Genomic DNA, 27,998 nt, shown 5'->3' on the forward strand with positions numbered 1-27,998 from the left:
GCCATGGGTGAGTGTTTACCTGCTGTGCGTTTGTGTGTTTGCAGTGAGGATGAAGCCGCGCTGGTGTACAAAGCAGCCCGGCAGCTCAACATGACCGGCTCTGGTTACGTCTGGCTGGTCGGAGAGCGAGAGATGACCGGCAAGGCTCTGAGTGAAGCTCCAGACGGTACGTCAAGCCCTTACCTCCTCTTTCTCCTTTCTTCTTCCTTCCTCTCTATCTGTCAGCAGCTCTTCTTCCATCCAACCAGCAAACTGAAGTCTGAAGAGAAGGAAAATTCACACATGTGCAGATAGCAGGCATGAAGCATCAAAACAAACCTGTCACCTGCAGAGAGGAAATAGATCAAAAGGCTCTTTCTTTTTTTCTGTCAGCTCAAGTCGGACATCATTAACCATTGCTGGGACCAAATGGTCCTTCATTTCCCAAGAAAATCAAACTCTGAGAGATAAAAACGGTCCAAATTGTCAATTAAATTAAATGTTTGTCTTGAGGGGCCCTGATGACAGAGACAATCTGCATCGTATGGCAGGAAGAAGACGCCAAAAACACACCAAACTTTTATTATCCGGGAACAGGGGCAGTATAGTCAAGCGACATAAATATTCACCACATCAGCAGCACAGCAGAGGTTCACTTCATTGTTGTCCGTAAAGGCTGCTCCGACTTTAGGCAGTGGTTGTGAGGGTGTTTGGGATGCTGGCAGGGAGGTGAAGGGGGTGTTTGGGATGCCCGTTTCCACTTAGCTTAAAAAGCTCAGCTGGGTTTGAGTTCAGACAGGAAACATTTTTAAAGATTCTCTGTGACTTTTACCTTCTGAAGATATCCTTAGAAAACGGACAAAAAGTCCGTTCAGAAGCTGCTTCAGGTTTCCTCCAGCATGTCAGCGATCCAGGGGCAGATTTTCTGTTTGTCCGTGAAGCGCTGAGTCAGGAGTTGTTCACGACCAAAAGTCTTGTGTTGCTGGTTCCACAGAACTGGGAGCAGACGTGAGGCTTTAAGGCACTCGGCGCGTCAACGTTACATGGTCTGGATTTCAGTGGAAAATTCATCCTGAGTCCTTCACATAGAAATTGGTCCCCAGAGCATTAGAGGCAGGCAGGGAGTCAGGAAGGCCTCAGTTTTGATTTGCTGTGCAGACGTTGGAAATAAAAAGCATTTAAGAGCATCAGCAGATTTGTAGAATGAAGGTCATTTTTAACACGGTTGGATGGAAGCGCAGCTCTCTCTCTCTCTCTGGCACGGTTTCTGGTAGGTCGCGGATGAAGGAAGCTACTCTTCATCACAGTCTGTTAGCTTCTCAGCGTCCTGGTGTGTTTCTCTCTCTGGTTTCTTCGGAGTGCCGGTTGAACGTTTAAACATTGCAGGGCGGAGGTGGAGACATGTTTAAAGGTTCCTAACCGCTCCTTTCTTTCCGGGCTCATTGTAACTGTGTGGCTTTAAATGTGTCTAACATCTTTTTGTTTGTTTCATTTCTATAGTGTGTGTCGTCCGCCCGCCCGCCCGTCTGCCCATTCTCACAGTAACAATAACATGCTACTAGACAGGGGGTGGGAGGGGCGGGGCTTTATTAGTCAAATGTGGGCGGGTGGAGGTGGGGTGGGGGGGTTAAAAAACAGCAAATGTTGCTGCGGTAACCGTGACGTGTGTCCAGTCAAAAACTGGTAAGATGCCGCCCTTGCTTCCTGTTACCTGCTTGATGCTTTGCCCTTTGCAAATGGCCAATAGAGGCCCTGCCCACAGCAATGTGGAGCCAGGGGCGGGGTTTATTCAGCGGATTACTCAGCCAGCCAGATTGCGTGTTTATCTTTACCAAAAGTATGTGGACACCCCTTTAGAGCACAGACTGTATATAGTAGATGGGCACAGCCCAGCCCCCTGCTTCCTGCTCCTCTGAGCCTCTGACAGGCCACGCCCTCCAAAATGAACATCGTGTTTTATTCAAAGAGACTGAGACCATATACTTGGCAGGACAGACATCAGGTGAGCAGTCGAATCATTTTCTCACAGATGTCTGTTTGTAACCAGAGCCGCAAACTGAGTGACTGACCCCAGAAACTCAGCAGGGAAGTGTTTACAGAGGTCAGAGGTCAGAGAGCCGTTTTCCCATACTTCTATAGGACCGGAAGTGTTTTTGCAACCACAGCTATCGCCATCTGGTTGCCTTCAGATAGAACACAGGTTTAAGGCTCTGGCTTCATTTGTCCAATCAGGAACTGCGTCCATGTCTGTGATTTTTAGTCGTCACTTTGATTTAAAATGTAAAAATCACATGAGACGATCCAAAGTCAAACATTCCCCATCTCTGAAATATAAATCCACATAAACAAACATGATTAAATAAAAAATTATTAGAATAATAAATGAATACACCAGAGGAGTCGCCTCCTGCTGGACATTAGAAAGAATGCAGGTTTAGGAAGCTTCAGGTCAGAGCGATTAATTAATTAATGGTGTCTTCTCCTGCACCTTGACTTACATGTGCTTTGTTGGTGCTGGTTTTTGGAGTTTTGTGACTGACGCACATACTGGTCCACCAACTTCTTATTTATTTTGTAAATTTAGCATTTGTCTTATTAGTAGGCTAAATTAAAGTTACGTAAATAAAATAAAGTTGAGGATGATTTTGACTGATAGCATTATGTTCTTCAACATTTTCCATATGTATATATAAAATGTGATATGATCAATATTTAAGATAATCAGAGTGAAAATCTGAAGTCGTGACAGCTCTAACTAGTTGCTAAAAGATATTTAACAGCCTTGAAGAGCTAAAACGACAGAAACAGAGCAGATACAATAATATAAACATAGCTTTACCCTCACGACCCTCGAACAGACCAACCCCGATCTGCATTAGTTTAAACACGAACTTGAAAATTGTATTCATAAATATAAATAAATGAAACCCAAAAACACGTTTCAGTGATGACACCATTCCCGTGCACACTCCAGCTGATGATGCTGTAGTTAACGCGGGGATCATGGCCGTGGCGGTCCCCTCTGGCTGCTGGGTAATCGGCTCCCCGCTCTGTTGCTGTGGCTTTTTGTTTATACAAACATCCTCACCGGCCGGCTGCTGCACTCTTAAAAACGATGCGTGGTTTTCTGCACATCGCCGCCCTCCTCTGAGCGGCAGATGTGTCAGAACAATGATCCATCATTTCCTTAAAAGTGCAGCGAGCCCGCACTCTGAAACGATCCTCAGCCGCTTTGTCTCTGCTGCACAAGGGTGGAGGTTTCTTTTCTGAGGGAGACCGCTTCAGTCTAACAAAGCCACTGGATTATTCCTGCTTCATTTTTTTCAGAAATAGTCAGGAGGTCATGTCTCTGTGAAGCAGCTATCTGAAAGCTTTCTTTTGATTTCTAAAAAAAAAAATCAGCTGTTGTTTAGCTGTTAATGACGAAATTAAATGTTAGGGGAGTCTGGTGGATCTACTGGCACCCCTGGCTTTCTTTAAGTAAATAAAAATTTCATAAGTGGAATATTTTCTGTTGAAATTAGCAGCTGAGTAGGACATTTTCTGGAAATACTCTTATAATTTATTGGAAATTGTAAGAAAAGTTTGTGTGGAAATGCAGGAGCTGTAAAATAAAGTGTCAGTGATTTTATTCCCATGTAGCAGCATGAACATTCATACTGTGGGAGTACAGACCCTCTGCTCGCTGCTGAAACTCACTGAAATCAGATCAAAGAAAGGGTTCATTTTAAACTTTATAGATTTTATGGCATTCGCACTGAGCCTGAGCTCATATGAAATTCTTGGTGCGCAGCTACTATAATCATCGGCCCCTCACACACACAGATGGACAGAATAATGTGAACAGCTGTAACTAAAATATAACCCAGTACAACATGGAGCTCAGGGCACAGCCTCCCAGATGTAACACCACCCATAATAACAGAGTGAGAACATCTCCAGGCTGGAGCTGCAGGCCTGTTGTGTAGGATTACATCAGATGGCACAGGTGTTCCCATTATTGTGTCCACCCCCCCTGAAACGATCCCCTGCAAAGAAACCTGTGAAGCAGTACTGCAACGTTCTGGATTGTGTTGGTGTTTTCCTTCACCGGACTCTTGTCGCATTATGAGGGAAAAGTTTCTGCATCTGCAGCTTCGTCAGTCTGCAGGCGGTGTTCCTCAGCACAGATGCTGTTACCTTCAGCTTCGTTTAGGAATGACAGATGGACACGTTGGGCTTTCTGATCAATAATGCTGCTGTCAGAGTCCATTAGGGTCAAAAACAGCTTCATCTGCTCACTTCCAGCTCTGCTTTTATCTATTAGAGAAATCTGCTGGCTCCTCAGTCCATCATCTGTGTACCCCAACTGCTTTAGCTCCTGGCTCTTTAAGGCCCATGTCCTGAAAAATGGCTTTCTTGTGGTTGGCCAACTTCAGGAAGCCTGCAGAGGGGCAGCACCCATAAGTATGCTGCAGACTTGGAGGACGTATGTGTAAAATGAGCATTTAAACAGACCTGAGAATAGAGGGAAGGAACTGAGAGCACCCTGAAGCCTGAGCTTCACGTTTACCTCATTATTGGAAACCTCAAACGATACCAAACACATCAGGTCCCTTTGGAGCTTCAGCCTCACCTGGCTTCCCAAAAAACATCACATCGCACCGTTAACGCACAGTTTCTAATCTTACCTGTTGGCAGTGCCATTAGTTAGAAAATTTAGAAATTGGGGGTGGGAAAGCTAACAGTTTTAGCTACCTGTTTGTTGTGTGTAGTTTTTTGGGGGGTACAGACAATTTTAGGTGCCTGTTGGTTAGTTGTTGTGTAGTTTTTTTGGGTGGATGCTAACAGTGTTAGCCAGGTGTTTGGGCCCGGCAGGGGGACAGGTGCAGACACTTTGCTCCGCCGCATGATGACTTTGTGCTGAAGGAAAACACCACGCACTCTTCATGACATCTCGGTGAGGCTTTCATGCGGAGACACGCGGCTGTGATTGTCAGAGTGAACTCCCAGCATGCAGTTTGGTCGCAGTGAACACTGACCTGCCGCCTGAAGCCCCAAGTGTGTGTGTTTGAATTACACTGATGCGCTGTGTAATTACCTCTGCTGAATTAAAGTGTGTGTGTGTGTGTGTGTGTGTGTGTGTGTGTGTGTGTGTGTTTAATTAACGTGTGTGTGTGTGAATGAGTGCAGCTTTCAGTCTGCAGCCTGTTTAACTTCCTGCTTTGTGTGCATGTGTGTGCGTGTGTGTGGCGCAGGCCTGCTGGGCCTCCAGCTGATTAATGGTAAGAACGAGTCGGCGCACATCGCGGACGCAGTGGCTGTGGTGGCGCAGTCTTTGCAGGAGCTGTTTGAGAAGGAGAACATTACAGAACCACCACGGGGCTGTGTGGGAAACACCAACATCTGGAGGACCGGGCCACTCTTCAAACGGTCAGTACCACCCACAGCTGCAGGGTCAGAGGTCAAAGACTGTGTTGTAGTTAGAGATGGAGATGTGCTTGTTTTTTTTACTTGGGTCTCTCGCTGCTGTCCGGTGAAACCCTCGCTCTTCCGTCCTGTTTGAATTTGATAGAAGCATTGCGTGACCGCTGTGCATGTCCCACTTTAACCCGTCTGGGTTTGATGATGTCAGAGCGGGCCGCTGAGGATGAAAGTGAGAATTGGAGGGCGACGCTTGACTGAGCTGAAATGGATTCATCTTCAAGTCTGGGTGACACAACTGGGATAATAAGGCTGTCTTCCTCCTCTCTGCGTGACCCATATACACCATCAGTCACTCTGAATCAGGATTATTTATGATGCTGCATCCACTGCTGCAGCATCATGTGACCTGGTGTCACCTGAAGTCAGACACCTGATGGGTTTATGTATCAACAAGATGATGTCACACCAAACAGGAATAAAAACCAAAATCAGCTCCCTGAGAGCTGACTCTGACTCCTCTGTGCACTGATTGGCTCCACAGGGTGCTGATGTCATCAAAGTACCCCGATGGCCTGACAGGACGTATTGAGTTTAACGACGATGGCGACCGACGCTTCGCTACCTACAGCATTCTTAACTACCAGCAGAAACCAGGTCGCCTCGTCCAGGTTGGAGTCTTCAACGGAACACAGGTACAGTACACCTGCTACACGTTTATACACCTAGTACATCAGTTTATATACTTGATACACCTGTTTATACACCTAGTATATCAGTATATATACTTGATACACCTGTTTATACACCTGTTCATACACTTGCTTTGTTTGTCTATACACCTGCTACACCTGTTTATGCACTTGCTTTGTTTGTCTATACACCTGCTACACCTGTTTATACACCTAGTATATCAGTATATATACTTGATACACCTGTTTATACACCTGTTTATGCACTTGCTATGCCTGTTTATACACCTGCTACACCTAGTACACACTACTTAACTGCCTGGGAAAAGCTACCAGTAGGGAAAAACTAAAAGAAAGTGAATGTTTCTTCTTTAGGCTGCTCCCTTTAGGGGGTGCCACAGTGGCTCATCTGCCTCCATCTTACCCTATCTCAGCATTCTTCTCTGTCACACCACCCCTCTGCATATCCTACTTCACTACATCCACGAACCTCCTCTGAAAAAGGTCTTCTTTTTCTCCTGCCTGGAAGCTCCATCTTCAACATCCTTTGTCCAGTATATCCACTCTTCCTCCTCTGCACATTTTCAAACCATCTCAGCCTCTCTGACTCTGAGATGTCCCTCTGATGGACTCTAATCCTGTCCATCCTGAACACTCCCAGTGAAGTTCTTAAACTCCACCCTGCCCGCATTCTCTCTTTCATATCTCTTGTGCACTGTCCGTTGCTTTGGATGGTTGACCCCAGGTATTTAAAATCCTCTACCTTCAGTCCCTCTGCTCCTTGCAGCTTCACCTTTCCACCTGCCTCCCTCTCATTCACACACACATGTACTCTGCCTTGCTGCTATTGATTTTCATTCCTCTTCTCTCCAGAGCATACCTCCACCTCTCCTGGCTCTCCTCCACCTGCTCCCTACTCTCACTACAGATCACAGTGTCGTCTGCAAACATCATAGTCCTCAGAGGCTCCTGCCTGACCTCATCTGTCAGCCTGTTCATCAGCACTGCAAACAAGAAGGGGCTCAGAGGCGATCCCTGATGTAATCCCACCCTCACCTGAACCCATCTGTCACTGCTACCACACACCTCACACCTGTCTCACTGTCCTCATACATGTCCTGCACCAACCCTCTCATACTTCTCTGCCACTCCTGAGTTCCTCATGCAGTACCACAGTTCCTCTCTCAGCACCCTATTATGTTTTTGATTACAGAAGAACTATCAGTTATAGTTACAATTCTCAGAGAGATCAGCAGATCAGACTTAAAAAATCTAAAAACAAAAATAAGAGTCAGCCCAGAAAACTGGTGTGTATCTACATGAAGGGCAAAACTATTCAAAATATCACAAAAATTAATGCTGGTCGTTACTGAATAAAACACAGAGAGGACAGCACATTGAAACTTTCAAATCTCACCTTAATCAGTAAGTGCTGCAGTTACAGCCTCTGTAGTAATTCACTATTGATTAGATGAGGTGAATGTTTAGTTCAGTGACGAGTACGACGCCCGTCAGAGCTGAGCTGCTGAAAGAAACACGGTGTAGTGAGTGAGTCTCTGAGCCTCCTGCCTCTTTAAATATGAATGCACAGATGCAGTATTGATGCTGTCATTTAGTCAGCCTGTCACAGCGAGACCTGCGTGCAACAACATTACAACCTGAATCTGCTCCTCACTGTGTGTTTCTGTGTGCGCTTCAGGTTGTGATGAACCCTCAGAGGAAAATCATTTGGCCTGGAGGAGAGACAGAGAAGCCAGTCGGATACCAGATGTCAACCAGACTGAAGGTAGCACTGTTCCTGCTGGAACCACAGCCTTGCGTGTCCGTTCGGTTTATCGTCTCAGAAATATGATGGTTTTAGGTCAAGTTCAGAGCAGCACTTTCTTTCATGTTGGAGGGTTTGGATGATCTCAGATCTGCAGATGATGATGAGTAGGGGTTTGTTGCTGTGTGGTTTATCAGTCAGATCATGTAAAGCAGAACCAGAGCATGAAAAAAAGGATTTTCAAATCTTTTCTGCTTCATATTCTGCTCTGTAAATTTTTATTTTTTCTATTTATACAAATGGTGGAGTCTGTATTCGGTCCTTGTGTGCATATATGGTCCACTGGGTAACATCCTAAATGAAGTAAGACAAATGTCAGTTTCTGTGCAGATGACACTCAGATTTCAGTGAAGAGTTTTAAAACTAGATTTTTGGGTTTCAGGGTTACATTTAAATTTAGAGTTTGAAAGGAAGTGCTGAAGGTTATCTGCAAGCAATAAATAGGCTGTGATACTTGGGCACATGTCAAGGTGTGCTTCCGTTGAGGGGTTTCTACGGGCATGTGGATGCCTTAAGGCCTGCATTCTTATTGGCTGCTCCACAAACAAACAAGATATCACTTCCTGTGCCAATAAAATTTCAAGCAACCTGTCAGTTAGATTTTAAAGTCAACCTGAGTGTCCTAATTTTAGAGAATATTTTTCACCCATGAAGCACCTATTAAAGATTACTTTGATCACAGCCTCTTTGTTAAACCCATGTTAGAATATCTCTGCTCTTAGAAAGCAGAGATATTCCCATTTCATTAAAAGAAATATTTATTTTAAAAATTTAGAAAGAATAGAATAGCGTTTTTATTGTCACTGTTAAAAAAAACAATGCTAAGAACAATGTTAAAACAATGAAATGCAGTTTAGCATCCTCTCTGCGGCAGTAATTAAAAAAAGAAAAAAGAAAATGAAGAAGTCATTCCTCTTATAACAACTTACTGCAAACAAAGTCTGGGTTTGACCCAAACTCTAAAAAGAAATTACGCCAATTTTTCTAGGATCACACAAGTTGCAGGATTTTGGTAATCAGTAAAGTAAAACCTCTGGAAAAATCTGGGAGAAATCTGTCTGTGGAAAAAAACTACAGTCCAAAGGTCCCAACACAAAAAAACTGCATATATTTAATTCGTTGTTCCAAGTGTAACACGTTGGAGACACTATAAATAAATTAATTTCCTGTTACCACTAGGTGGTACTATGACTGTAGTATTGGATGTACAGATGAGGATACGTCACAAAATGTGCACTTGAGTTAAAACAACCTTTTGGCAAAACATCAACAATCACCACACTGTGATATACAAGCAATTAAACAGAAAATCAAAAGCTTTGCAATTAAGTGTCACAAAGATCCGTGAAACTAATGATGACGAGACGATGATGACGTCTGATGAATTCTGTAGGAGGAGTTTGTTGAAGTACTGTACTGCATCACCTGGAAATGGCAAAATGGCACCAGTGTAGAACAGCAAATTCAAAATGGCAGACATCCTGGGTTTGGAACGTGGGTCCAACAGTGTAGATAAGGAGTGTAGGGGGCGCTATAGAGCCACTTTGCAGCCCTCATGACCAAGACCTGTGAAATATGTAAATTTTCACCACTTCTAACATGTGCAAAACTGAAGGAGTTTCTGTGCACGTTTAACCCCCCCCAGAAAATAATAATGAAGGAAGTGGTTCCAATTTAGCCCTCAGATGCTGTAATAACGTTTATTTCCACTGTGATGGGCGTGTCTCAGAGTGGCTCTGTCGGATCAGTCTCTAATGTTTGCTGTTTGTGCGTTCAGATTGTGACGATTCATCAGGAGCCGTTTGTTTACGTGAAGCCAACGAAGAGCGACGGGACGTGTAAAGAGGAGTACACTGTGAACGGAGTCCTAATCAAGAAGGTGATCTGTACTGGGCCCAACGGGACCATACCAGGTACACAGACACACCGAGCACCCTCGCTGACGCGTTATCCTCCCAAACCCAGATTTTACCTGACACTGACCCCCTGTTTTCGATGGTCCGTCTTTTGACTTTAATTTAAGTGTCAGCATAGTTGATGTCACAACACTGCTGCTGTCCTGAAGGACAAGCTGAAAATACCAAAATAAATGGTGAATAGTGTCAGATGCCAGTGAGACAAGGTGAGCCCCTGAAAAGCCCCTAAGATGTGATTTGTTCTCGTATGAGGTCAGACACGTCTGTGGTGTGGGAGGACGACAGCCGGTCAGTTATGTGGGTTTGATAGTGATCATGATCGTTGGGTTTATAAAGCACCTGAAGAGGAGTGTTACTGTGTGTGTGTGTGCTGTATAAATAAAGTTGAATTTAATTAATAACATGAGGCTGTCTGTGTGTCCAGGTCAGCCCATTGTCCCTCAGTGTTGCTATGGTTTCTGCATCGACCTGCTCATCAAGCTGGCCATGAGTATGAACTTCACCTATGAGGTTCACCTGGTGGCTGATGGGAAGTTTGGCACGCAGGAGCGAGTAAGTGTCATGTGACTCCCTCACTCTCTCACTGCAGCAGGAGAAAATGTCCGACTCCCGTTCTGCTGTCATACGTTGTGCATTCTTATTAAATCTGTTCCTGTTCAGAAGTGTTGAGTTGATCTGCCTCACCAACCCTAACCTAACTCACCAGTTTGTCAAGTTTAGCATTTCAGTCTTTTTGGAACTAGATGTGACGATGAGTGGTGGAGCTGACAGAGAAACTGAGGACACTGCGTATTCATAGGGTAGCAACTTGTCAATCAGTGTGAAACCCCGCCCTAATCCCTCCCCTGCTTCCCACTCCTCTGTGACGCTAACAGGACCGTTGTTTCCCAAATGAACTTCATATTTTAGACTGAGACCAGAAACTCATCAGGAAAAAGTTCACTGAGCTCCGAGATCAGCTGAGCTGAACGCTCCTTTTCCCGTAGACTTCCATACAATCAGAGCAGAGGAGTCGCCCCCTGCTGGATAATAGAAGAAGCTTCAGCACCAGCTTCACTTTTCAGTTCAGTTCCTTTATTTATATCGCAGATTAAAAAAGGAGTCGACCTAAGCCAAACATTCCCAATCTCAGAAATACAAACACACATAAACAAACAACACGATTAAAATAAAAACCTAATTTAAAGTTATTATTTAAATAAATACCATAAAATCTCCAGGACTGAATATAGAAGAAATTAATTAAAAACAAAATTTGAAACAGAAGCTGCATTGATCTTTAATATACAGGCTCTGAGTGTATCTGAATGTTTGGAACCATTTCACCTGACCATTCCAGATTAGCCTGAATAAGCTCCAGAGGCAAGATAGATCCACTTCTTAACCTATTAAATATGGAAAATTCCAGCTCCCGGTTGTCATTAGTTTTCTAATGTAAGGGATGAAGGCTGGGCTGATTCTGGACATTTTCCAATATCATTTTTTGAGGGTTGGTTTTAAAATCCAATTATGGAGAAAACTGGTGGAGCTCGGTCCTTCAGCTGTTTGAATATGTGGCTGTGTGAGCGTGGGCTCTGAGGAGCAGTGCTCAGGTGAGCATGGAGCTCAGGTGAGCGTGGAGCTCAGGTGAGCGTGGAGCTCAGGTGAGCTCGGTCTGATGGATGATGGAGGTGTGATCTGTGACAGCATGACTGGAGGTCTGCAGAAACCGCAGTTTGCAGGTCAGAGCTGAAATTTGATTTCCAGAATATTCTTTCAAACAGTCCAAACCTGCTGACTGTTTCACACACATTAAAATCACCTTTCCATCCAATCTCAGGATGATGCACCTCAGGTCTGACTCCATGGACCAAATTGAAGTGAATTTCATTAGAAAAGGCAAGCTTCTGTTCATATTAGATCCATTATTAGATCCATTCTGTTCATTGTGATTTTTTTAAATACTCATATTTATGGAGTTTAAGCATTTATCTGACCAGTAATGTGGATGCTGTGCAGTTCATTTTACTAACAGGCTGAGCTCCAGTTTCGGTAGGTGAAATTTGAGGATTTTAATTGGATGTTACTGATTAGCAGGTATCTGTGTGCATGCAGTCTGTGGATGCAGACTGATAACTAAGCTGGCTAGCGTTAGATGATAACTCTGATCCAAAAATGGTCACTTCTGGAAACCAAAAAATGATATAGCAACAACCAAAACACAAACGTTGAGACCTTAATACCAACGATGACGGCTAAGTGGTTCTGTCCATCTTTTACCTACAGACTGTGCAGTTATTGTTTGCTGAGGGGGGTTTCTCTGTCATGAATGTGTAGCTTCAGGTGATTTCACCTGGCCGATGTTGCTCATCGTGTATTGTTGGTCTCTGGAATCATTCACAGCTTTGAGTCACTTCCCTGCTGAGTCACTGCACACTCCATGTTTATCAGTGATTTAATGTAAAGGGGAAATCTGGCTTTCGGTGACTGGATGGTGGCATTTAGTTTGGTAACGTTGCCTCTCAGCACCGTCACAGTGGATCTGAAGCGACACATCAGGATGTAATGAAAGTTCAGACTCTGATTCAACGCTTCAGGACATCTCAGAAGTAAGCAGACAGCTTCCGTCTCACGTGTGTTTATCCGCGGACCGATGATGTCATTATGTGTCCAATGATGTTGCCGTCTCGCTCTCTCTGACCTGCTTACTGATTTCACCCACACCGGCGGCACGTCGCCGAGGCTTGTTGCCATGGCGACCACCGCTCTGTCCCTGACTCCGACCTTGCCAAAGCCGAGAGACGTTTATTCATCTCTCTCTCTGCTGCTGCTCACTCTCCTTCATCACCTCCTCTCTGCTCTGTATTCCCTCCAGTCTGTCAGCTCCCTCCTCCTCCTCCTCCACTCACGTCTCCTTACAGATTTATTCACACTTGAAATCTGCTTTATTTTCCACATATAAATAGCTCCTGATGGATGATTTGTTTCCTGTTTGTCTGATCCGATAAAAGCTGACATATTTCATACCAAAAGCATCTTTCTTCATCATGTTTTATTAAATTCGGAGCCCAGTTCAGAAAAACCTGATCCTATTTTAGTATTCAAAATGAGAAGCTACAAATCTTAATTAGTATTTCAGTGTTTTTTTCCTGTTCCTCTCCAGGTGATCAGCACTGGTGGATAATCAATAATTTTAATTCAATTTTATTTATTTAGCACCAAATCACAACAACCAGCCGCCTCAAGGTGCTTTATATTGTAATGTAAAGACCCAACAATAATACAGAGAAAACCCAACAGTCAAAACGACCCCCTATGAGCAGCACTTGGAAACAGCGGGAAGGAAAAACTCCCTTTAAACAGGAAGAAACCTCCAGCAGAACCAGGCTCAGGGAGGGGCAGTCATCTGCTGTGAGGGGAGAGAGACAGAGATTAATAATAACTAATGATTAAATGCAGAGTGGGGTATAAACAGAGTAAAAATAGGTGAATGAAAAGAAACAGTACATTGTGGGAACCCCCCCAGCAGACTAGGCCTATAGCAGCATAACTAAGGGATAGTTCAGGATCACCTGATCCAGCCCTAACTATGAGCTTGATCAAAAAGGAAAGTTTTAAGCCTAATCTTAAAAATAGAGAGGGTGTCTGTCTCCTCAATCCAAGCTGGGAGCTGGTTCCACAGAAGAGGGGCCTGAAAGCTGAAGGCTCTGCCTCCCATTCAACTCTTAAGTATCCTAGGAACCACAAGTAAGCCAGCAGTCTGAGAGCGAAGTGCTCTGTTGGGGTGATATGGTACTATGAGGTCTTTGAGATAAGATGGTGCCTGATTATTCAAGACCTTGTATGTGAGGAGAAGGATTTAAAATTCTATTCTAGATTTAACAGGGAGCCAATGAAGAGAAGCCAATATGGGAGAAATCTGCTCTCTCTTTCTAGTCCCTGTCAGTACTCTAGCTGCAGCATTTTGGATCAGCTGAAGGCTTTTCAGGGAGCTTTTAGGACAGCCTGATAATAATGAATTGTTTAATATGTGCATTGAAGGACATATCCTGCTCAAAAATGTCTCCAAGATTTCTCACAGTGTTACTGGAGGCCAAAGTAATGCCATCCAGAGTAAGTATCTGGTTTGACACCATGTTTCTAAGATTTATGGGGCCGAGTACACGAACTTCAGATTTATCTGAATCTAGAAGCAGGAAATTAGAGGTCATCCAGGCCTTTATGTCTTTAAGACATTCCTGCAGTTTAACTAATTGATGTGTGTCATCTGGCTTCATGGATAGATAAAGTTGGGATAGATGAAGCTAAATCAATAAAGTAATGTGTCGTGCTCTCTCAGAGCATGTCTCACAGTCTTCATCAGTTAGTCCTGCAGCTGATGTGGACTTTTACGTTTTCATCTGCCATTTGTGATGACCTCCAGCAATGAGGTCATGTGATCAGCTGTGTTTGTCTTTTTGTTGGCAGGATTGCAGGAAACGACAAAAACACCAAAGGTTGCTTTAACCAAACAGACTGTGTTATTTTTTAGCCCCTATAAATGTTGTAACATAAAATGTCGTGTGAAATAATCAGCGTGCTGAGGAAGATCATGTGACATATCGCAGTCTGGCACAACAACGTGCAATAAACAGACGTGTTTCCTCCCTCTTGCAGGTGAACAACAGCAACAAGAAAGAGTGGAACGGGATGATGGGGGAGCTACTGGGAGGCCTCGCCGACATGATTGTCGCCCCGCTCACCATCAACAACGAGCGCGCACAGTACATCGAGTTTTCCAAACCCTTCAAATACCAGGGGCTCACCATCCTCGTCAAGAAGGTGAGTGAGCGACAAAGTTCAAGAGAAGCTCTGTTATCACGCTGTAGGGATTAATTTCCTTCCAGAGATGATCCACTCGCTGGATGATCCCAGCAGCGACTCCAGCAGACGTTAGGAGAGTTAAAACCCAGCAGGATCTTCCAGAAGGAGCAGCTGGTTTTGGTGGCTGAAGGTGATGCTATCCGGATGCTGCTGCTACACGTGTTCTGTTGCTTCTCGCTTCACACCTCAAATCAAAATGGTGGACAGTGTAGGGAGAGTTAGTGAAGTTGGGCTAGTTGATGTGTAGTGTTTGAGCCGGGTTAGGGTCAGCTGAAGAAAAGGCCCAAGTGATGAATGTTCATAATGTAACACTCATCAGAGCCAAGTCTACAAAAGACAACTTGTGCTTCAAACAAATGAGGATCAGCCCGGCACTAGGATCAGCTGAGTATGTATGACCTGTATGACTCCTGCGCTCTCCTGCTTAGTCTGCTTATACCTCAGGCCAGCTCTGGTTAGGCTAGACAAACGCCATCACATGGCAGGAGGGAATCTGTTGCTGCATGGTTTGGAGTACTGGGTGTGAAAAAGTGCTGTTCCTCAGGTTCATGTCCACTCTGAGCCGGATTCTTTCTGAAACATTCAGATATTTGGTGTCCAGTACACTGTGAGTTTTTAAACACACGGCGCCCCCTATGAAACTGGAGCTCCAGAGAGTGGGTTATTGGGTATTTAGAAACTCCCTGCTCACACGGACACTGATACTTTAACATTAACCTGATGGAGACAGCAGTCATAGCAGTCATCGCCAAATGCTCTGAAGATATAAAAACTAAAAAATGAGAGTAAACCATCACTGAGAAAAACTGAGGTAAAATAACTAAAAGCTGCAGAGAGGAAGAGGTTTGTGCTGTCTGTGGAGGGTCCGGCTGCTCTGCGGGGTGTCTGGGATATTTTTGGTCAGATCGACCCAGTTCACAGAAACGGGAAGCGGGTCGATGATTTCCATCACGCCTCCTGCAGCTGATCCAGGTTCTGATTTCATGCTGTGTTTGGAGCTCCGCTTTTATTCTGGGTCAGACGGTCATGCTGCACCTCTGTGTGGCTCAACGGCAGCTGCAGGAGGATTCGTACCAGCTAACATCTTGTAGTTTCTCACAACGTGTTTGTTTAGCATGTGGATAAAAGCTCAGATGTGATCATCTGTGATTCTTTCTCTTAATCTGAGAGCAGCTGAACTGAAGAGCGGACGTGTCGCAGTGTTGTACAGAAAAACACGAATCCTCGTTAATTAGCGGCAGCTGATATGAGCCGCCAGCGGGCACATTTGTCATTTCAATAAAGAGAAAGTTATGATTGGCCGTTGAAGTGAGAAGCTGCTCCGTGAATGTTTCCACTCTGTGAGAGCAGATATTACAGATTCAGGGGGATCAGAGGCTTTACCGTCCGGCCGATCAGCATGTGAACTAACGATGTTCTCGTTCTCACATGGTGTAAGCTGAGCCAGACAAACAGCACAGTTCAGGACAGAACTCCCTATTGATTTCATGCTGATGTCAAACATCAGCTTCTCAGAGAAGAAGCGCACCGATCGATGATGCTCTGTATCCGACACCGGCTGTGCTGATACGAGGCCACGCCACAAACAAGCTCTCCCTGCAGGAACTTTCAGTGTATCCGTTTATTCATAGAAAAATAAGACCTTCAAGAAAACATCTTAAATAAAAAGAAGACGACAACATTCAAGGTGCTGGTGGCTTACCAGCTAAACCATCTCTGACAAACAGCAGACAAAAGACAAAGGTTCCTGCTCCTAACTGTGTCTCACATAATCTTGTGTGTTACAAATAAACTTGATTTGACTGAGGTGTGAATATGCACGTTGTCTGTTTGTGCTTCCAGGAAATCCCTCGCAGCACTCTGGACTCATTCATGCAGCCGTTCCAGAGCACACTGTGGCTGTTAGTCGGTCTGTCGGTCCACGTGGTGGCAGTGATGCTTTACCTACTAGACCGGTTCAGGTAAACCAACACGACACTGAGCAGCTCCAGAACTGCTCCGACAGCTCCACAGCTACGTCCCACCACTCGTCACCGATCCAAACTGCGTCCGTGTCCTCCGAGCAGCTGTTCGTCCAGACAGGTTGTTTTGGTGTGAACATGTATCAGCTGCAGAGGCGTCCGTCTTCTCTCCAGTATAATGGACCTGAATAGTGCTCACTTTTTTAAAATAAATACATAAAAAACTTTGCAGAAATCCTCACCCAGTTAATCACAAAAATCCACAAATCTCGTTAGTAGCTGTTGTTAGCATGAACTATGTTCTTGTTTTTCTGCTCTGTCACAAGTTTGAGCCCCTCATCATGGGAGTGTGAGGGTTGTTGTAAAAATGCGTTAAAGCTTATAAAAAAAAAAGATTCCTTCTGAGAGTTTTGTTTGCATCACTCAACAAACTGGTGGTCTCTTACTGCACATTTAATGCTAACATTAAAGTAATGTGTACTTAGTTTTTTGTGTTTTTTAATCTATAAAACAAAGCTTAGAGCAGCACTGTGGTGTAGCGGATCAGAGCTGTCACATCACAGCAGGAGGGTTCCTTGTCTGGACCCACCAGGTTCTCCCTGTGCCTATGTCGGTTCTCTCTGGGTACTCTGGCTTCCTCCCACAGTCCACAGTATGTTCACTGGCGATTTGGATCTAGCTGCAGGTGTGAATGGCTGTCTGTCTCTCTGTGGACCAGCAACCTGTCCAGGTGTACCCCGCCTCTCGCCTTATCACAGCTGGGATAGGCTCCAGCCCGCCTGCAGTCCTGAACTGGATAAGCAGTTAAAAAATAGATGGATGGAACAAAACTTGTAGTTATTGTTACTGTTCATTAATCACGATGTGTTATTCAGTGTTGGTACATTCAGGTAAAGGGCGGGGCTTAAGAGCAGGGGCAGAGCCAAGAGTGCTCGTCATCAAATGTCAGTGTAAATATTTCTGAATTTTATATCTCTTAAAAGTATATTCATATATTAAATGTATAAAAATATCTTTCTGTTATTGTAGGGTCTTTAACTTACAGCATAAAGCTCCATTCTCGTTTCTGCACCATTATTGAGTCTGAATAAGAAGCATAATACTTCTGCCTCTGTGGGTTTTTTCTTCTTTGATGATTTGATGCTTTTATTCTGCACTGCTAAAGTCATTGAATAGTGGTGTATCAGTGAACTCTTCAGACTCTAATACAGCTGTGTGTGTGCAGCCCGTTTGGAAGGTTTAAAGTGAACAGCGAAGAAGAAGAGGAAGACGCCCTCACCTTGTCCTCTGCCATGTGGTTCTCATGGGGAGTACTGCTGAACTCTGGGATAGGAGAAGGTAAGAAGAAGCTGAAGTTAAAGCTGTCAGCGGTGTGCTGCTGTCTACTCACTGCGGTGTTTCCTCGCTGCTCTGTGTGCAGGAGCTCCCAGAAGTTTCTCAGCCAGGATTCTGGGTATGGTGTGGGCAGGGTTCGCCATGATCATCGTAGCATCGTATACTGCCAACCTGGCAGCCTTCCTGGTGCTGGACCGGCCTGAGGAGCGCATCACTGGCATCAACGACCCCAGGGTGAGGACATAAATCAACCAGGACCTCTTCAGATGATGACATCATAGTCGATAAGAAGAAGAGCACTAATCCAGTAAATCTGTCTGTGGTCTCTGATCTCTGGTCCAGTGTTCCGGGGACCTTCTAAAAAGTCTGTAAAGTCAAACTTCAGAAGCAAATGGCTCACACTCACCAGGGTGCTCCACACCAGGAAGTGGCCAGTCTCTGCAAGTGGCCACTTCCTGGTCTGTGACTGTTCATGACAGCATGATTACAGTCTGTCATTTGATAGTTTGCCATCAGTCTGGATCCAGGTAGGCCAAAAACAACTCACCAAACCTGGAAACCATCCAGCTGTACTCTGTGGAAGGCTTCCAGCACCTCTGATTGAGGATCGTTTCCAGGATTAACTGCTCTTAGAGAAGATGTTCACTCTGGAGTAAATTCAGAGGCCCACATTTGGCTGAATTCATCTTTAAAGTCCCATTTCTTTGAGAGCTTTTGTATGTAGTCTGAGTAAAGGACAGAAAGAGGTGTCTTTGTGATGTTAATACACGGCACAGGTTTGATCAGTTTCATTTCAGTGTGTGATTCTGTGCTGTTTTATGGGATCGGTGGATTAAGGGATTGGACCGAGAGCCGGTTTCATTGTAGGGCAGACTGGTTATAGCTAAGTATTATCAGACTACGAGTGACCGTCACATATTCAGCAGTATGAGAGCTCCCGTTGGCCTTGACGATTTTTACCATCGGCTGTTCTGGGAATGACGTGGCACAGGCAGTCGTATCCTTCCCTCCTCCTTGCATGAGACAGAAGACAGCTGCTGCTTTTTCAAACCTGATTCACAGAGGAATTACAGTCTTATGTTTGAGCCTCCTCTTGCTGTACGATAAGTGCATTTTTTAAATTGTTTTGTTCATGAATTTAGGAACAAAAAAAACGTCTTTACTCGTGTCGGTTTGTTTGTGTGAAGCTGCGTCAGCTCTGGATTAATGAGCTGAAGTACAGGTGTGGAAGAGATCCTCCCACAGGAGATGTTAGACGAATCTAATAATCCACGTATTATTTTGAATTTCTGACCCTCTGCCATCTGTTGGTGCTTTCAGCTGCGTAACCCATCAGATAAGTTCATCTACGCCACAGTGAAGCAGAGCTCGGTGGATATCTACTTCAGACGGCAGGTGGAGCTGAGCACCATGTACCGGCATATGGAGAAACACAACTACGAGAGCGCCGCTGAGGCCATCCAAGCTGTCCGAGACAAGTAGGCAGCACAGATCAGCCATCATACCTGTCATGAATATACCTGTCGTACTATGGAGTGTCTCTCTGTCAACATGTCTTTGTCCTCATGCAGTAAGCTTCACGCCTTCATCTGGGACAGCGCTGTGCTGGAGTTTGAGGCGTCGCAGAAGTGCGATCTGGTGACGACAGGAGAGCTTTTCTTCCGCTCTGGATTCGGGATTGGAATGAGGAAAGACAGCCCGTGGAAACAGAATGTGTCTCTGGCTATTCTCAGGTACAGAAAACATTCACGAAAACCCTCAGATACTCTACCAGCAGTCCATCCTGTTAGGGTTAGGATGGGTTTGTTTTTGCCCCCTGCTAAAAGATGTCACCCTTCAGACCTCTGAAATTTGGTATTACATTTTTTCATCTAAGTTTTTTCATCTGTGTGCTCCAAACATTCATAACTTCTATAAAAGGGGGTTGGGGTTAATCCTAACCCTAGGTGGGCTGCCAGTGACCCGGTGGACACAAACACTCTGAGGTCTAAGTCATCACAGGTGGTAACTCCAGCCTGATATTTGTGAGAAGACCAAATCTACTCTTAGGGAAAATAATCACTGTAAGTGACACAGAACAAAACTATTCATGTTTTTTCCCAAATTGCCAAAGACCCATTCCGATAGACTGCGGTTGCAGTTACAGTTATGGTTAGCGTTATGGAGCTGTCACAGGTGAAGATCACTCTCCTATTCCTTTGGAACTGTGTCTGCCCCACACCTCATAAATTTTAGCCACGTGCTAACCAAGTTTAGCAGAGTTTCAGAAACTAGAAGATGCTAGTCTGAAATCATCTTATGTACATTTAGGCATCACAGGTTTCCTGTTACTTTTCCATTATGCCGAATAGATGAAAATCACATATAAAAGGGCCTAACCCTAAACATGTCAGTGGCAACACGGTGGAAGTTACAAGGTTAAATCTTCCCACTCATGGGTGCCCTACTAATACCCCACCAAAAACAATCTGATACCCTACTTACTCGTTAAAAGCCTCGTCTTAACTAAGCCTGGTCTTTGCAGTGCTAATCTACATGCAGCCATGGCTGCAGCCTAGCAGACACTCTCCTGCTAATGTTTTGATTTCTGAATTGGAGCAAATAGAGGGGCGAAGATCAAAGTAAACTGAGTGAGACTTCACTGGTACTGAAACGTCTACTTAAAGCAAATTTGAGTTTAACCCACTGCAGTCCAATCATCGGTGATGACCTAACGCTATCAAAAGCTCTCTCCTTTTTTGGTGCATATTTGATAAAAATTTAATTTTTTTCCAAAAAAGTATTTTCTGCTTTCCTTTGATGATTTAATAATAATAATAATAATAATAATAATAATTTATATAGCGCCCTTCAAAAAACCCAAGGACACTGTACAAAGAGCTCGGCCTAAGAATGCCAGGTTAGGATCAGGTGTGGGGTCTTGTTTCACTTTCAATTTCAATTTTATTTATAACGCCAAATCAGAAGAAACAGTCGCCTCAAGGCGCATTGTATTGTAAGGTGAAGACCCTACAATAAGTACAGAGAAAACCCAACAATCCAAACAACCCCCTACGACAGAACCAGGCTCAGGGAGGGGCAGCCATCTGCCGTGACCCCTGATTTCTCCCTGATACCCTGCTGACTACAGCTTACCTCCTGGCATGGTAAATGGGCTGGCTCTTACATAACACTTTTCTACTCTGTTTAATCACTTAATCCTCACTCACTCATTCACACACATTCATTCATTGATATAAGTGCTTTGTTACTATTCCCACACACTCAAGGCTGCTTCAAACCACAGACTAGAGGAGCCTGGGATCAAACCACCAACCTTCTGATTTGTAGATGACCTGCTTCACCTCCTGAGCACCCACAGTTTACTGCACTGAACATATTCTTGATTTCAGCTTTACACACATTAAACGATCACTGCTGTGGGTGGGAAGGATGTCAGGCAGAGACACATTTCCACACGCCTGAGCAACAAAGAAACATCTGAATGATAGAATATTGTTCTGCGCACGCTTCTTTGTCTCTCCACAGTTCTCACGAGAACGGCTTCATGGAGGATCTCGATAAGACGTGGGTTCGATACCAGGAGTGTGACTCCAGGAGCAACGCCCCCGCCACCCTCACCTTCGAGAACATGGCAGGTAGGAGTCTGTTTCTGGGAACATCTGCTTAAGCTTGGATGGTATCGTCCAAAGTTTTGATTTTCAATTTAAAAAAAAAGAGTAACTAGTAAAAAAAAGAGTATTCAGATTCAGAGGATTCTGCTCCTCCTGCAACAGTCTGTGGACGGGCATGTGTGGACGTTTAGATTTAAACTAATGAACTTGTCTACAGGAAGCAAAATCAGAGTGTGGCTATAGTTAGCAGCAGTAACAGCAGAGTCCTGCATTCTTTCCAGGGTGAAAGAAATTACACAACACTCTGGTAGAGATACGGCCTGCAAACAACCATATTTTTATTTTCTACATTAAAACACCATCAAATCTGTCGAGGATGGGCAGGAAGGATCCAAACAGAGGACTGATAGACACAGGAATAATCAACCTTTTATTGGGTGGAATGCCAAAGTCCGTAAATGAAGAAAAAAATCCCGAACAGAAACACAGCACAGGAAAACAGGAGGGTAGGTTAGCAGAGGAAAGGGAAACAGACACTCAGACAGAGGGACGCTGGGGCTGTATATACAGAGACACAATGAGGGGGAGTGGAAACACCTGGGAAACAACAGCAGCTGAAACTAATCAAGGGTAACAACACAAGGGAAGTAAGACTAAATATAAGACAGGGAAACATCGATCACAGAGAGAGGGACTTGACCGAGGAAGTGAGTTATAAAAACATCCTCCCCCCCGTACAGCTGTTATGAAGGAGAAATTAGCTGCACACACTAAAGCAGTTTCTGTATCAGGCTGTAAACATGTTTGTTTCTGCTGGAAAGTTTTAACATGGGAGTCTGTGGGGACTGACTCACTGTGGTGCCTCTGCTGGACTGCAGAGGAACTGCAGGTTTGGTGCTTCATCCCTGTAGGCTGATGGTTGGTTCTGACAGATGTTAATGTCTGCTTTAGCTAATTATTAAATACCTGTTAAGCTCTTTTTTTTAAAAATACTGTACACCTCAGTGAAATAGGTTTCACGCCGCCTCTCGTCACCTGTCCTCTTCAGGTGTGTTCATGTTGGTTGCTGGTGGCATTGTGGCCGGGATCTTCCTCATCTTTATCGAGATCGCCTACAAACGGCACAAAGACGCCCGCAGGAAACAGATGCAGCTCGCCTTCGCTGCTGTGAACGTTTGGAGGAAGAACCTGCAGGTACACGACTCTACATTACTCTATTTTCTGCTACTTTAGTTTCCTGAACTCCGCTGAATCTGTGTGTTTTTAACGCGCTCAGCTCTTCTCTCTGCTCGTTTTCTGTTCTGCGCTGCTGTTCCTGTTGGTTTTTGTGATTTGTTTTATTTTCTAGGAGGCAAATGATTCAAGTGAACAATACTCGGTAGCTGTTGAACCTCGCAGGGAGGGGCACTGGTAACCTGTAATTAGTTCATTTTCCTGGGTTTATTACCATGAACTTTCTGTTGCTTTGCTCGGCTGTGGCTGTAGCCAGCAGAAGGGCTGAGTTCAGGACAAATTCAGGCTCATGCTTTTGTTTTTACGTTTTTTTTTAGGAAAAATTTGGTGTCTTTGTTGTTCAACGTAGAAAAAAAGACGTTTTGAGCTTGCTGAAGAAAACAAGATGAAGGATTGTTCAAACAGTCATCATTAAACTGATCTGCTGATCTGTGGGGAGCCTGTTTGGACTGGCATTTGGTTAGAATAGAGATGACAATGACAGATTTTAGGTTTATTATCACCTAAATCAAATCAAACGTGAGCAGACTTTACAAACTTATCAGAGTCTCCAGCAGGCTGACCTACATCCTTTATAAACCTGAACTCTGTTAATCCGATGGCTCAATAAACCTCAGGTTGTTTTCTGATTGCCTGATTAGTGGTCTATTCTGTTACTATGACCAAAATATGAAATAAAAAAAAAAATCACCTTTATAGTCTAGATCCCCATAAACACATAAAAGTGGGCCATTTTCCTGTTTCAGAGGCTGCAAATTCAATTTTCCTGGAAAAATAAAGTCAGCTGACTAATTAGTCACTACAAAAAAATGAAGAAGGCAGGAAATCCTCAGATTAGAAAAGCTGAAGCAAGCTTGATGGAAAATTTTATTTAACGATCATCAAAACACAAATAGATCAACGTGACAAGTTTCCCAGTGAGACTTAATAAATTCAGTGATGATTTCAGCTTTAACAAACTTTAACAGTAACAGATTCTGCTCATTTCCAGCTCCACGTTTTTATTCCTGGACTCTCACTTCACAGCTTTGCATGATTCACAGCTTAAAATAATCCTTTTTTATCTCACACTGGGCCTCTCAGCTCATCCTCTGAAACAGTTTAAGCTCCTCCCCCTTTAAGGTAACTTTCTACTGACTGGCTACCCCTCACTAACAAAAGGTTTGAATGATAGATAGATAGGATGTCTGGTTCTGAGATGACCATATAAGGACATCCCCACACTATGACACAGATACAAGAATATAAAAAACTGTGAAATTGAGTGGTTAGAGCAGCCTGCAGGGATTACTGCACACACACTGAGCTCATTATAAGAAACTTTGTGTTTATTATGGAGATACAGTACCAGTCAAAAGTTTGGACACACTCTCACATTCATATGAATGGGTATATGACAGGAAATCAGAGAAAGAACAGGTCCACTTCACCTTTGTAATGAAAAATGTGTCATAGCATATGAGGTAAAACTGAAAGGAACTAGGCGCATAAAATCATCATTACGACACTATAAATTTGGTCTATTGATTTCTACAGTGATAAAAGTTCAGCAGCTGTTTCCTAAAACAAAAAGTGAATTTAATTTGGCTGCTGTCCCATTATTCAGCTACTGTATATATTTATGATGATGTACATGCCACTGGAATAAGGACTTTATTTAAGAAAAAAAACTAACCTTAAAAACACATTTCTTTGTGTTGATCAACTTCAAGACTGAATTCAGATTAAACAGACCTAATTCAACTCACATGAGCTCATTTTGCTATAATGTTGTGAAAAAAGAAAGTTCCATTAAAGCGACCTCTCTCAGGATGAATTACCTTCACATGTATGTTCTGCCTCCCTCCAAATGCTGTCAAAGTTCTGCCGAAGGTGGGAGTTGAAGATCTCATGGACTGGGGCCTCTGCGGGTGTTCCCAGCACACCCTCACTATACATTTAGGTGCACCAGGTCTGTCCAGCATCCTCCAGACTCCGGACTCCAGAGGCAGCTGACAGGAACCACCAGGTCAAGTGGCTTGGTTGGTGGCTGAAGCAAAAACTGGGATATGGGAGGAGTTTGGTGACACCATGGAAAAAGACTTTTGGGCCGCCTCAGGGCAATTCTGGCACACCGTCAGGTGACTCAGGAGAGGAAAGCAGTGCATACATGGTATATAGTGTGGGTGGGGTGCTGCTTACTTCAACTGAGGATATAGTCGGGCAGTGGAAGGAATACATTGAGGACCTCCTTAATCCCACTGACACGCCTTCCGTAGAGGAAGCAGAGTCTGGGGACAAGGGGGAGGGCTCATCCATCAGTAGGGTTGAGGTCACTGAGATAGTTAAACATCTCCTTAGTGGCATGGCCCCTGGGGTGGATGAGATTCACCCTGAGTTCCTGAAGGCTCTGGATGTTGTCGGGCTGTCTTGTTTGACATCCCTCTGCAACATCGCGTGGAGATCTGGGGCGGTGCCACTGGATTGGCAGTCTGGGGTGGTGGTTCCCATTTTCAAGAAGGGGAACAGGATGGTGTGCTCCAACTATTGGGGGATCACACTCCTCAGCCTCTTCGGGAAGGATGCTGGAAAGAAGAGTTTGTCCGTTAGTTGAACCTCGGATTCAAGAAGAACAATGCAGTTTTCGTCCTGGTCACTGAACGCTGGACCAGCTCTTTAGCTTCTCAACGGGTGTGCATGGAAATTTGCCCCTCCAGTCTACATGTGTTTGTGGACTTTCAGAAGGCATTCGACCGCGTTCCTCAGGGTATCCTGTGGGGGGGTACTGCGGGAGTATGGGGTGTCTGGCCTGTTGTTATGGACCATACAACCATAGTGAGAGCTTGGTTTGCATTGCCTCCAATAAGTGGAATGCGTTTCCGGTGGGTGTTGGGCTCCACCAGGGCTCCCCTGTGTCACCTATTCTGTTCATTATTTTTACAGACAGAATTTCTAGGCTTTACCATATGGCAGATGGATGCTCTGTGTGTGACTCACCGTGGATTAATTTCTGTTTCCTGTTAAACTTTAATGACTTACTGTTGTAGACTGACGTGTGATCAGAGCAGCACCTCAATGACTCACACACAGAGCTACTGCACTCACTGCAGGATAAACTGCAGTACATCCAGTACAGTGATGTATATGATAATATTTCATGTACTGTAATGCAGTAAAATATTGTATAATGCTGTAAAAATTGCATGTAGTACAATTGTGTACAATATAGTAAAGTATGATGTGTACAACATAGTGTACTGCAGTATAACAAAATAGTATAGTACAATTCACAATGTTTATAATGCAGTACTGTACAGTGTATTATAGTATAACTGTGTATGTTGCATATAGTATTATGTTAACTGTTCAGTGTACAGCTTCACAGCGATGTGGAAAGTTAGAGCACATTGAGGCTCTCCAGATGACCTTCCATCTCCTTCAAGAGTGATTACGCGCTGTTAAAATGCTGCAGGTTCAGAGCTTGTTAAGCTTCAAATCAAACTTTATTGTTCTCTGAGGGTGAACGGAGGGCAGCGGGAACTGAACTCAGCGGGGAAATCTGCAAACATCAGGACACTGTGAGCATGAGTCCTGATCATAGATACATGAACACCTGCATACAGGAAGACAAATCTGGAGGATTCCTGGCAAATGTTCAGTTTACTCCGTCACATGATCTGAGGTGGGTGAGGTTGCTGATGCAGCAAATGAGAGCATTTTAAACAATGAAATGTTCCTGAAGCGCGCAGTAATCTTTAATACAGCAGATGTTAAAGAGTCTGCATTTGTTTGCTGATTAATTCTGTCTGACACAGTTTTGGATCGTAAAACCCTGTCTTTGGTTTTACTGTGAGTGCTGCAGAGCTGATGACCTTACATGGCAAACAGGCCATTTAAAACACAGTCTGCCTCTGTGTGGGAGCCAAGTCATTAAGGGATTTTTAATAAAGCCTTTAAATCAGCCCTAACACCTTAGAGACTGTCAGGGCGAGTGAAAGATTCGTACTACGAAAGGCTTCATTTTTGGCTGTGAAAACGTATTTGCCTCCTGATTTGCATATTTGTCACACTTACATGTTTCAGATCATCAGTTTTTAAATGATAGCTTTATTTATTCAGGTAACAAAGCTGTCCAAACCTACCTGGCCCTGTGTGAAAAAGTCATTGCCCCTTAAACCTAATACCTGGTTGTGCCACCCTTGGCAGCAAGAACTGCAATCAGGCTTTTGTGATAACTGGCAGTGAGTCTGTCACGTCACTGTGGAGGAACTTTGGCCCACTCTTCTTTGCAGAATAGTTTGAATTCAGCCACACTGGAGGGTTTTCCAGCATGAATGGCCTGTTTAAAGCATTTCAATGTGATTTAAGTCCAGATTTTGACTTTGTAGCCATTCAGAGGTGGACTTGCTGGTGTGTTTCGGATCATTGTCCTGCTACATAATCTGAGTGCTCTTGAACTTCAGGGCACAAACTGATGGCTGGACATCCTCCTTCAGGAGTTTCTAGTAGAGAGCAGAATTCATGGTTCCATCCATTACAGCAAAGCAGCCCCAGACCAACACACTACCACCACCACATCTGACTGTGGGTGTGATTTTCTTTTTATGAAACACTGTGTTAGATTATGCAGATGTAACAGGACTCAAACCTTCCAGAAAGTTCAGCTTTTTTCTCGACAGTCCACAGAATGTTTTCCCAAAAGTCTTGGAGATCATCGAAATGTTTGTTGGCAAAAGTGAGACGAGCCTTTGTCTTCTTGTTGGTCAGCAATGGGATTCTCCTTGGAGTTCTCCCATGGAGGCCATTTTTGCAGAGTCTTTCTTTTTGTTCAATCATGAACTCTGACCTTAACTGAAGCAAGTGAGGCCTGCAGTTCTTTAGATGTTGTCCTGGGTTCTTTTGTGACCTCCTGGATGAGTCATCGATGCGTTCTTGGAGTAATTTTGGTAGGCCGGCCGCTCCTGGGAAGGTTCCCCACTGTTCCAAGTTTTCTCCACGTGTAGATAATGACTCTCACTATGGTTCTCTGGAGTCCCTAAGCCTTAGAAATGTCTCCGTGACCCTTCCCAGACTGATAGATGTCAGTGACTTTGTTCTTCAGCTGGTTCATCATGGCAAGATGTGCTGCTCTTTGAGATGTTTTAGCCTACTTCACTTCACCGTGTTTAATCACAGTTAATTCATGATTTAATGAGGGGGCGGTTACTTTCTCATGCAGG

The 27,998-nt window shown here is 44.2% G+C and overlaps 1 protein-coding gene across 5 annotated transcripts in view; it reads left to right on the forward strand.

The window, feature by feature from the left end:
• The window catches only part of grin1b (glutamate receptor, ionotropic, N-methyl D-aspartate 1b), a 75,966-nt gene that overhangs the window by 29,476 nt on the left and 18,492 nt on the right, over positions 1-27,998 (forward strand). For all 5 annotated transcript variants that reach the window (XM_030723582.1, XM_030723585.1, XM_030723586.1 and 2 more), the window contains 14 exons: positions 45-166; positions 5,217-5,391; positions 5,927-6,077; positions 7,774-7,860; positions 9,677-9,812; positions 10,240-10,367; positions 14,451-14,615; positions 16,500-16,618; positions 17,844-17,956; positions 18,039-18,187; positions 19,274-19,431; positions 19,525-19,686; positions 21,482-21,591; positions 22,616-22,761. In XM_030723582.1, coding sequence (XP_030579442.1) covers positions 45-166; positions 5,217-5,391; positions 5,927-6,077; positions 7,774-7,860; positions 9,677-9,812; positions 10,240-10,367; positions 14,451-14,615; positions 16,500-16,618; positions 17,844-17,956; positions 18,039-18,187; positions 19,274-19,431; positions 19,525-19,686; positions 21,482-21,591; positions 22,616-22,761 — 1,921 coding nt within the window. The remainder of the gene's footprint in view (positions 1-44; positions 167-5,216; positions 5,392-5,926; positions 6,078-7,773; positions 7,861-9,676; positions 9,813-10,239; positions 10,368-14,450; positions 14,616-16,499; positions 16,619-17,843; positions 17,957-18,038; positions 18,188-19,273; positions 19,432-19,524; positions 19,687-21,481; positions 21,592-22,615; positions 22,762-27,998) is intronic.

Source organism: Archocentrus centrarchus, unplaced genomic scaffold, assembly GCF_007364275.1.
Source record: "Archocentrus centrarchus isolate MPI-CPG fArcCen1 unplaced genomic scaffold, fArcCen1 scaffold_26_ctg1, whole genome shotgun sequence".
NCBI classification, from domain to species: domain Eukaryota; kingdom Metazoa; phylum Chordata; class Actinopteri; order Cichliformes; family Cichlidae; genus Archocentrus; species Archocentrus centrarchus.